Source organism: Ostrinia furnacalis, unplaced genomic scaffold (assembly GCF_004193835.3).
Source record: "Ostrinia furnacalis isolate ACB-3 unplaced genomic scaffold, ASM419383v2 OfSCF0195, whole genome shotgun sequence".
NCBI lineage: Eukaryota > Metazoa > Arthropoda > Insecta > Lepidoptera > Crambidae > Ostrinia > Ostrinia furnacalis.
Window position 1 is genome coordinate 610,554 of NW_021130434.1, and position 11,552 is coordinate 622,105.

The 11,552-nt window shown below is 37.8% G+C and overlaps 3 protein-coding genes across 4 annotated transcripts in view; 1 reads left to right on the plus strand and 2 right to left on the minus strand.

Annotated features, from left to right (window-relative positions):
* The window catches only part of Ncoa6 (Nuclear receptor coactivator 6), a 39,025-nt gene extending 36,555 nt beyond the window's left edge, over window positions 1-2,470 (minus strand). The window contains exons 1-2 of the mRNA XM_028307805.1: window positions 2,310-2,470; window positions 1,717-1,782 (exon numbers count right to left, since the gene is read on the minus strand). The gene's annotated coding sequence lies outside the window, so the exon portion shown is untranslated. The remainder of the gene's footprint in view (window positions 1-1,716; window positions 1,783-2,309) is intronic.
* A 1,494-nt stretch (window positions 2,471-3,964) lies between these two features.
* LOC114354876 (uncharacterized) lies at window positions 3,965-9,357 on the minus strand. Of its 2 annotated transcripts, none has more exons than XM_028307470.1 (3): window positions 9,282-9,357; window positions 7,044-7,267; window positions 3,965-4,067 (listed from the first exon to the last, which is right to left on the minus strand). In XM_028307470.1, the coding sequence occupies exons 2-3, from the start codon at window positions 7,262-7,264 to the stop codon at window positions 3,965-3,967; spliced, it is 324 nt and encodes a 107-aa protein (XP_028163271.1). In that variant the 5' UTR covers window positions 7,265-7,267; window positions 9,282-9,357. The 2 variants fall into 2 exon arrangements, with proteins under 2 accessions (XP_028163271.1, XP_028163263.1); XM_028307462.1 differs by lacking the exon at window positions 9,282-9,357 and adding an exon at window positions 8,006-8,041.
* On the plus strand, window positions 4,778-9,466 carry LOC114354869 (coiled-coil domain-containing protein 102A). Its single transcript, XM_028307450.1, has 2 exons — window positions 4,778-4,990; window positions 8,094-9,466. The coding sequence occupies exon 2, from the start codon at window positions 8,115-8,117 to the stop codon at window positions 9,261-9,263; it is 1,149 nt and encodes a 382-aa protein (XP_028163251.1). The 5' UTR covers window positions 4,778-4,990; window positions 8,094-8,114; the 3' UTR covers window positions 9,264-9,466.
* The last annotated feature ends 2,086 nt before the right edge of the window (window positions 9,467-11,552 follow it).

Genomic DNA, 11,552 nt, shown 5'->3' on the forward strand with positions numbered 1-11,552 from the left:
CCTCCTCCTTTTTTGAAGTCGGTTGAAAACAAATTCATTAATTTTTAGGTTCCTTAGTAATTTTAATTTTTGTCTTTTTTTAATGACACGTATTATTGGCTTACAAATGCAATTTTTTATTTATCTGTAAGACGGGCGGTAGAGTCACATAAAAAATTAAGTTTATTATTGTTTGAAATGCAGTTACCCAACTAACTAATAGCGAGAATTAAAATTAAAGGGGGCTTGCAAAAAACTCTACCAAACCACAAATACGTTTTAATTGCAAAATCTCCCGTATAACACTACAAAAGAAGCCAGTGTTTAGTTTGACGTGCTACTGTCTGTACTTTTTAAAAATAAATAACTGGTTACGATTTGAGTTTGAGAATAAAGTTGAATTATTTTACACTTGCTATTGCCCGCGACTTCGCCCGCGTTAATTTGGTCTGTCACAGCACAGCAGAATTAATCCATTCATATTCTATATTATATTCATCAGGACTAATGTAGAATTCTAACGGTGAAATAATTCTTCAAATCAATCCAGCAGTTTCTGAGCCTATTCAGTACACACAATCAAAACATCTTTCCTCTTTATAATATTAGTGTAGAGTCACCTAAGTTTATCAGGGATAATGTAAGACTAATCAAATGGTGATTTTTTTTTCATATTAGCCCAGTAGTTTCGGAGCCTATACAATGCAAAGAAACAATCAAATCTTTCCTCTTTATAATATTAGTATAGATTTTAAATAAAGTAATGCAATTTCAAAATTCAATAACATTTTGCCCAAATAATACATAAATAACAATGTTATAAAAAATTAAAGTTCAAGGAATATAAGTCATAAATTGGCCACCAAATATGTAAACACACATTCATAACAATTACAAAAACTATGCTCAATGTCACGCATAATTAAACTATTTATCATTTTTACGATGACACTGAGAGGTAGATTTTCAATTTTAAAATTGCATTTAGGTACCTACTATTTTTTTTAATTATTTGTATAGTGTATTATTGTTACAATTTGTTTACATAATCTACTCAATAGGAAGTAATATAATCTATCAATATTAATTTATCAATGAGATACTGTGTTTAACAATTTTTAACATTTAGTCATTCTACAATAATCTAACAAAACTCCGTTCAATATCTCTTTTATAGCCTTCAGTCAAGGGAAAAAAAATTGCCCAACACACTAAATACTGCATGATATTAATGTGATAATAAATGACCATATCTGTAATGTTTATGTCATATGCTACTGCATTTATTAGTGGATCCAGTCATGTGAGTCACATGCAACACTAACACCAATAATATTTGGGAACTGTGAGCAGAGAGCAAACATAGCAGTTTGCAGTATCCTACCAAATTCCGCCTGGACCTACGCCGTATTTGGTGGCGGCTAATACGAAACTATAATGCGTGATAACAATCGACGCAAGTGAAAAAATTTTTCATGCGTGGAATATGCCTTGGATCAACACGTTACGGCAAGGTCGACGTTTCGAAAACATTGAAACGTGTTACACAACATATCTTTTTCCTAATCTCCTTTTATATCCTAATGCCCCGCTGTAATCGGGTTTCAGGAGGCCGCGGAACGACGGCCGCCGCGGCGACCGACGGCCTGTCATCCACCAATGTGTCCATCTTGTGGAGAACACCGCACGGTTATTACCTCCCCACAAAATGTAAATAAACCAAAAAAAAACACTCACCTCTCATACAATGTCACATTCCGCTCAATTCCACAAAAGTTTTATTGTCTTGTGTCCCAAATCATCCTGGAAATTCAATCGCGACATTACAATCCAGCTCGGACGCAAGGCAATATCGGTCGTATGGTCAGTGTCCACTACTCCAAAAACATATGATACAACACTATTGTCCCGCCCCAATTATGTCCGGGGGATTGTCCAATGATTATTTTCGAATTTTCACACTGGATCGCGAGACTAGAAACACTAGAATTTCATCACGAATCTGATCCACTGATTTATGTTCCAGTGACGCAAAGCTCATATATCGTGAAGAGCAGCAGCCATTTTGAAATGTACGGGGAGTGCAGTCACGGCATGGAACATTAGCAGATTACAGCCGTTCTTGCCTGTCGCTACACTCTAAACGTGGAGTAATAGTTGAAAAACTTTATGCAGTTTCCATTTTTACACTTTAGAACACAAAACTTCACACCATGTTCCTACTGAAACTGTCCAAAACAACCTAAGCGACATCCGATAATTCCAGCTTACCCCATTTGCATGACACACTTATAATACCAAAAAAACACTCAAAACACTTAAAACCGTACATAAAACGCGTCGCGCCGAATTATAAGAAGTTATAGCATCGCATCAATATAACAGTTTGGTAGATAAATCGCTAAAAAGATTGGTATATATTTTACAAATAGTTAATTCGGTACGAACAATAACAACGGCCGCCATTTGCAATTTTCAACTTGACATGCGCACTGACTCGAGCAGCAAAACACATGATTCAACGTTTGACGAGCGGCTATTTTTCTGAAAAAATAATTTTATCTAAAATTTTACCAGGTGAAAAGAATTTCTGATAGGATATTTCTTGAAAAAAAGTTATGCGTTAATTTATTATCATATTTTCGGCATATAAAAACCAATAATAACAATTTATAATTAATGTGAAATTTTAACGTAGGTCTAAGGTTGTATTGGCACCCTTTCATGCTCTTGTGACGACGGCTTGTGATTGGTAGATAAGGTAATCTCCATGTTTTTATAAATCTTATCGTAATTTCGATTGGCTGCCGCCAAGAAACGTGAGGCCACAAATCACTTCCTGTTATTAAAATAATTAAAATTAAAATCGATTATGAACACTTATTTTGTTAAACAACAAATTCTTATTTAGTTATCTTAATACCCGTTTATATGTATTTTTATCTGTTACTCTATATAAAATTAAACGAGAAGAAGAACAACTTTTATAGAAATAACTTAAACTATATCGATTTGTCTCACTCGTTCAATACTGGCAACCCTACTATGCGAAAGAAAGAGATAAAAAGGACCGAATGACCGATTAAACGAAATAATAACATTAAGCATTAAAAAAAACATTATGCGGAGTGTTTGAAGGGTACATTTACAAAATCTCAAATATAGATGACCCACGCTGAACTGTCCCGCCAAACTCAATGACAGGGGGGCGCTACCATCGTTCAACTATATGGTTTCCAACATGGCAAAAATCTGAACCAGCGATCCGGTATTGACGGTGGCGCCCCACTGTCAATGTCATCGACAGGACAGTCCAGTATTTTGGAACTATAACATCACTCCTGCAGTCCAAGTCCTGCCTACAGCTACAGAAGTTATATAAAGCTAAACAGAAAGTAGATAAAACAATAGAACAACACCTTGGGAATCGGTGCTCACTACATCCGGTCTGGAAATACATGAATGAACGTTTATTTTAAATAATAATAAGGAGACGAATATCTAATAAATGTTTGTTGTTATAGTGAGATTAGTCTAATAATGAGTAGTGATAAGAAAATATACATTTTAAAAATTGTATACAGAACGCCACAGTTCCAGCTACCCATTTCCTTTTTTTCTCTCGCTCTCATCAATAATGATGATTCTTTACGATAGAAACGACATGACCGGAAATGGGTAGTATAACTCCGATAACCGAATTTGGTGGTGTAGTGGTTCTGTAAGGAGCATGATGAACAAAATTTTGTTTGGTGTAGGCATTTTCGTAGTTAAATTTGAAAGCCTTTCGAGCCTTTCACGGAAAACGCCATTTTATAAGTTTACCTCTCTATAAAGGGGGCTGAGGAAGATTAGAGAGCTAACATCGCTAACATCGTGCTAACATTATCTAAAAAGCGATTTTAGTAGTTAAATGTTGTAATAAATAAATACACCTGTATTCAATCAAATAACAATAATTTATTTTTATTCAACAAGGGTTCAATTATTTTTTCATGTGCTGGTTATCCGGCAAAGATTCTTTGGGTACAGATTGAAATAATCCTTTTCTCGCCATTTCATCAGCCCAATCTTCAAACTCTCCTTTCCTGTAACAATTTTTAAGATAAGTTTAGATGCATGCTGTAGAAGTTCTGAAACATTGTTATATCAGGCTGATGATGATGATGTTGCACCGTACTTTTAAATGTTATAACGTGTAGTTTTCAACCTAAAACGCGCCACATTAGTTAAAAAGTCTACAATACAAAAGCATCCTATGTTCTAGACCTAGAGTAGGTACACGTGAGTACACGTCTGTGGCTGAAATGATGAATGGTAATGATATTGACTTTTTTTTATTATTACCCTCATAAATAATAGCAACTTTTTTTAAATTAGTTGGCAACCAGAATTAGATGTACACTGGACTGTTGTCAAATGGATGTTAACACGATGTTAATTTATTAGCGGAGGTCCATTAGAGATTTTCAGTTTAATTACCTACCCTACAATTTTTATTAGGAGAATTTTGACCTTAGCGACCTCACGTCCCACGAAACATTTTTAAACAACTTAACTAATAACCAATAGGAGCCATGAACATGACATATCGGCAAATTCTATTGGCCAGAAATTTCGTTCCTGTCACCACCACGCGCCTTACAATCTCGGTAATGCTAAATAAACAATTTTGTGACAACTATTGCCGGTGGATTGTTTGGAATTTATATTCGGCCAATGAAAATTAAGGAAAACATATTCAAGCCAATAGCAATCATCGATTTTATAAAAAAAACCATTGGTCAACTAATCTCAGTCTAGGCGTACGAAACTGTTCGAAATTTTTCATGAATCGTGTTGAAATTGAAAACGATAAATTTTTTGAGTCTTTGTATTTTATTCAAGGCTTATTAATTCATTTACATCATTTATTATTTTATCAAGTGATTACAAATATCCAGATGTAACTAGTGTTTTTGTGGTGTAAATAAATAGAAATCGATGTTTTGCAGCTGAGAAACTAACGCAGGTTCGATTGTTTTACTTGCTTTCACTATTTAACTTCTTTTATTTATGTACCAAGAGTTTAATATCCTTTGGCTTAAACTGCAGAAATTTAAGTTACCCTAATCGTAACTGTGATATAAAACTGTTGTGATTTCTGTACTTGTGCCTTTTATCCAGTCAGAATGGTATTCTTTGTATTGAAAATACCAATTTCAAAATTCTCCACACTATTCTTCAACATTAGAATGCTACAAAATTCCCTGACAGACCGAAATTTACGCAAGCGAAGCCGCAAGCAAAAGCTAGTGTTGTTACAAACTCAATTTCAAAGCTGAAGTGTAATTTTCTCTCAAGTACCTACAGCCTTGGCCAAAAGTATTGAGCACCCCCTAAATACTGCTTATACGTGATAACTATAAAAGATACTCAAAGATATTTGATAAAAACCTTTCTTTGACAGGTTTTGAAACATAAACTCACGGCACAACGTGCAATAAAACACGTTTCGAGATGTTTAGCTATGATACTGTAGTATTGTTAGTCTTTGAAAAATCATAAAAAATCTTCTTCCGACCTCGCTGCTGAGTTATCAGCTAAAATTAATACGCCGATTTCTGCAAGAACAACTCGCAGAAGACTCCAAGAAGCTGGGCTTAAGGGCTATACAGCCAGAAAGAAGCCATGGCTTTCTGTAAAGACCAAAACAGCTCGTTACGAGTAGGCTTTAAAATACCAAACTTTTACCGAGGAAGATTAGAAAAATATTGTGTGGTCAGATGAATCAAACTTTGAGGTAAGTTAGCCAATATCATGTATTAACAATACGCGACAATAATATTATAAAACTATATTTGTAAAAATAAATATTGGACCGAAAAACACTTAACAAAATTTCGTTACTTTACGATTGTTGGCACACCTGGTGTGACATTTGTCCGTCGTCGAGTAGACGAAGAATTTACCCCGGAGTGTAAGGTACCTACCGTCAAACATGGCGGCGGCAGTGTGATGGTCTGGGGGTGCATGAGCGCCGCAGGAGTTGGGGAAATGTTTGTGTGTAAAGGACGCATGGACTCTACAAAGTACATAAACGTTCTTGAATCCGCACTTCTGCCCTCGTTTACAACACTTTTTGGTGACACCAACATGGAAAGCGTCAAATTCCAGCAGGATAACGCACCTTGTCACTAACGATGGCTTGGTTTAGTGACAATAACATCGAGCTGCTTGAATGGTCTGCCCAGTCACCAGACCTGAACCCCATCGAGCATTTGTGGGGTCTATTGAAGGACAAGGTCCGGCGCCATTGAATAAAAACAAAAGAAGACCTAAAACGTCGCTTGCGGGAAGAGTGGAACGCTTTAACATGTGACGATTGTAATAAATTAGTACAATCTTTACCAAAAATAACTTCTGCAGTAATTAAGGCAAAGGGTGGTCCAACAAAGTATTATTTTTTTGTTGTTAATAAACAATATAAAACTGTTAAAAACTGTTTTGATTCAGACACATGTATAATTCCTTCAAAATTAATAAATATCATGGGTGCTCAATACTTTTGGCCAAGGCTGTACTTACCTTATCAAAAAGATGCATAAAAAGAGTACTTATGTATAATATCTTTATATGCCTCTAACCTCTATCCTTGGCTTTAGATGAACACAAATGCAAGGACCCCCTAAGGCGGCCAGGGCAATGGCAGTGATAGGCCAAAATTGTATGGAGTGATTTCTTTCAGCAGAATGCTACATGATAATGTATACCCTAGGTATAAGGATATATGTACTAGATAAATTACATGCATACTAAATAAATTTATGTGGGGAATGTTGGTTGGAATATAGGAGACAAGTCTTATTTTTATCTATTCTAAACATTCCCGGCAAAAAAAGCCAAATAACACCCCATTTCCTATACACTGACCGGAATGTTTCAGTTTACATTTAACACTGACACGGTAGAAGCACGTCTCATTATTGATATCAATAGTCATAAGTTAATTAAAGGAGTCCCGTACATTATGGTCCTTCGAGCCAGATAAAATAGAGTAAATAATATTAAAAAACAGTACTAACTTATAAAAATCTTTATAAGCTGCTATTCTCTTCGTCTTTTTGAAAAAGAAAATGCAAGCGCCTCCCAAGAAAGCCAGGGCCCAGGCTTGGGCGAGGACGCGCTTGGTCTGCGCCCAGTGGAGCCCTCGCATGATGGGCTTCACGCGGCAGGGCGCCGCGGGCGGCGGCGGCGGGCACACTTGCGGACATACTTGGGGCGATGGTGGTGGACAGCCACTCATGACCTGTGGATTCAGTAGATGTATTTAACGCAATAATCATGGCCTGTGAAGTGTGCTGTAGATAAGCGGTTCCCGAAAGGTGGTCCGCGGAACCCCGGGGTTCCGTGGAAAGGCCGCAAGGGTTCCGTAAAAAATGTTATCCCACGTTTCGTGACCGACGTTGTTCGCGTGCACCGACTTGTTTACGCACAAGGGAGGGGCAGGGCGTGCGGGCGGAGTAGTACGGGGGTTCCGCTAGGAAAAGTACAATCGATTAGGGTTCCTTGGCAAAAAAAATTGGGAAACCCTGCTGTAGATGTATTAATTTGCAATAAGATTAAGAGAGAGAGGTCTTGAGAATGTTTCGCATAGCGCATTGTAGATTCAGCTGACTTGACAAACTTGCAATGAGAATTAATAGGAGGTGAAATGTATAGAATCTTCAGTATATTGGATTTCAGCTGATATACAAACTAGAAATGATGATAAAGAATAAGAAGCACATTGTATAACTGCCTAAATTGTAAGACCTATAAATGTGAATGCTAATGTGGTTATGCAATAAAAGTATTGAGTATTGAGTATTGAGAAGAGTGATGAGTCTTGAGAATATAATTATCACATAGCATGTCATGGAAACAAAATTTTGACCAAGATTTGTTTGGGTATAATTTATTGTTTTAGGCTAAACTGAGATGTTTAGGATATTTTCTGTTAACTCTAAAACTTACTTTTATAGGAATGTTACTGTACTGTACTTACCATTACAATTCTGCTGTAGAATGGAGCCTATTCTAAGAATTCAACTTACCATAATTATTATAAGTAATGTTGGTATTTCTATTTCCAGGTAAACCAAGACCAATGAAAAATGGCGCAAAGCTCGCACGGCGGCAGCCATCGGCGCTCCCGCGACCACGAGGGCGCGATGCGGTACACCAACACCGACTGGGAGGCCAAGGAGGCCTTATACCAGCGAGAGCTCGACGAAGCCCGTGCGCGAGCCACGCAGATGGAAAAAACCATGCGCTGGTGGTCCGATTGCACCGCCAACTGGCGAGAGAAGTGGAGCAAAGTCCGCAACGAACGAAACAAAGCCAGGGAAGAAGCCAAACAGTTGAAGGCTAAAGTCGACGTCCAAGCCAAGGAGCTAGCCACGGCGAGAGCCGAGAAGAACGAACTAGAACAGCAGTTGATGGAACTCAAACGGGACAACGAAAAATTGCTAAGCATTGGAGAGAGTAGAATTGTCTCAGGTGACTTGACAACTGAAGACGGAGTCGAATTGCGAAGGAAAAACGTCGGTTATGTATCACCGAACGATCAGCCGTCGATCAGACAGCGAGCGTCATTAGATTCCCACAAATTTTCCAACGTCGACAACGTTTTAGCGAACAAATTGAGCGAACTCAGATTGAGGTTGGACGAGACTTGCAAGAATTTACAAAGCGAGAAGGATCAAAAGGCGTTCCTTTTGACCAAAATAGAAACGTTGACGGCGGAGCTGCATAATACTAAAATGGAGTTGACGCACTGCGACAGAACTATAGGATCCACCGATTCTAGTCATAGCGAAGTAGAGAGACTGCAGAACGAATTGCAGGACGAAATAGCGGCCAAACAGGTTCTGGAGGAGAAGATAGCCGAGTTCAAAATGGAGGTGGAAAGGTTGAAGTCGGAGAATACAGTACAATGGAGCAAGAGGGAGTTGTTAGAAACGGAGAACATAGCAATTCTAAGGGAGAACAAGAAGTTGTATGGGCAGGTTTGCGAGTTGAGGGAGCAGATTCATAAGTTAAATCGGATATCGGACGGCAGCGCTTACGGTGTGCCGTTCACCAACGAACATTCTAGACTGGATTCGAACATTTTGTACGTTCGCAAATCTAGCGTAAGTCCGAGATCTCACGAGTCCAGCAATGGGTCGTCGGAGGCGAATCTCGCGCATTTCGACGCGAAAACGAACACGTCGGGCGAAGACGACGAACTGGCGATAGTGGAGACGAGCGAAAATTGTTAAAAATTATAAAATACTCACTATTTATTTCGTTAGCACCAGTAAAAACTTCAAAAGTTTACGCTTTGACTTGAAGGATGTTTGACAAACGTTTTTGTGTCAAGAATTAAAAAGAGAATCCTCTTTTTTGATAAATAAGAATTTTATGTGGATAGCAATATTTTAATGTTGTAGGTAGGTTATACGTCGCTCAGCGAGAGTTGAGGCGATCAGCAGAAGCGAAAGTGTATAGATGACTCAAGCTGAACTGTCCCACCAAACTACCATCGTTCAACTATATGGTTTCCAACATGGCAAAAATCGGAACCAGCGATCCGGTATTGACGGTGGCGCCCCACTGTCAATGTCATGCATAGGACAGTTCAGTATTTTGGAACTATATTTATACGCTCGTCACGCTGACGTCTTGCATATTCATGCCCGTATTCACAAACGATGCTTGCTTAAGTGAAGCAGCAAATCGAACGCACAGCGTGGAATAGAGCTCTGTGATTGGTTTGTGTGTCACCCTGTGCGTCCACGCGCACTGAATGTTTGTGAATTCGGGCGTTAGATTGATTTGTATTCTGAATTTAATACAATGTTCGCCTCAACTTTCGTCGCGTGACCTATATTTCGAGCAATGAGATAGGAGATACGAAGAACAGAGCCCCGATTACGGTAACTTTTAACGTTTCCAATCCAGACGCGCTTCTGATTCTGCGATACGATTGGTCAAAACAGCTGACGTACGCTGTTGAACGACCAATCGTATCGCAGAATCGAGAAGCGTGTCTGGATTGGATACGTTAAAATTACCGTAATCGGGGCTCAGTTAAGTAATCGTCAAGTGTTAGGAACTACAAAGTACAATTTAACATTTCATGTATATTTTAACCATACATTGTATTACTTTTCTCTATGCCATACATCATCAAGTGTTTAAAAGATAAATATAAACTTAATAGCTGCTTAAAATAAGTTTAACTGATCAATGTAACCTTATTTTGGTATTGAGCTACATTATTTTTATCCGACTGCGCCAGAAGGAGGGTTATGTTTTCTGATATTTTATTTAATAGATGTTCACTGTATATTTTACTTGGCAGTCTGATAACAGTATTTATTATTAAGACATAATTCATATTTCTTTCCAGAAAGCATTTAAAGTGCATTCCATTTTATTTTTCTTCAAATACCTAGTTGGGTATCTTATTTTTTTATTTCTACATCGTAAAACCATTTCCATTCTTGTTTCATGTTTTTACAACGTCAGCTACAACTAGTTTTGGAGTTAGTTTTTATCAAACTGGTAGATATAAAAAAACCTAATTAAAGTATACTATACTTACAAGTGATGTGCCCTGTCAAAATCGCTCTTGTATCTTGAAAAATAAGGTCTAATAAAGGTCCACGTCTTGTCTGATGGGCATACTGTATACTAAATAAATAAATAAAAAAAAACGTTAATTGCTTTTTACACATAAAAGGAATTACAAGAAATGATTGAAAAATGTCTTAGATCTGCTCATTAGTTAATTTTTGAACCAAGTCCTAATTCATGGTGTTAGTGTGTTAACAATGTGATAGTCTAGTTTACAAATATGTATTGTGGCTCAAATAGCAAGTTTAATAACTGTTAACAAAATGATATGGTAGCGTAAAGATATTTTTTGGGACTTGCATTTTATTGAATGTAGAAATATGATTTTTCATTTGAAGGATACGACTTCATTTACCAGGTGATTGTACCTAATTACCTAGAACCGGGTTGAGTTAACTGCGTACCTGGCGACCGTGACGTCACATCGACGTTCTGACAGGCCTGGCTCACTCCGCGCGGTACATCCGATAATTACCTACAGCGAAGCGCCCCGCCGGCGGGTATTATATCAGTCGAGTGTCACGCGCGCGCTCGTCAGGACGCTGGCGTGCGTTGTAGTATGATTATAATTCTATGATCGAAGTATTATTTAAAAATGGACATAAAGAGTAAGAAATATTGTGCGGCGTTCGGGTGTTTAAATTCGAAAAGTAATCTACCGGATTCATCTTTTTTTTTCGCTTCCCAAAGATGCTGAAAGGTATGTTGGCCAAGTGGGTAATCAATAATTCTTAGGATAGTATATATAGGAACCTAACCTACTATGACTACTGCTCAGAATGCGTCACTGCTGGACAAAGGCCTCTCCCAAGGTTTTCCATAATGAATGCATACTTACCTACATACGTACCTCACTACAAATAAGTAGATTAATATTTTTTCACTAGACAGCAACCCTAACAGCGTAAGAAGAGTTCAGAGGCACGCGA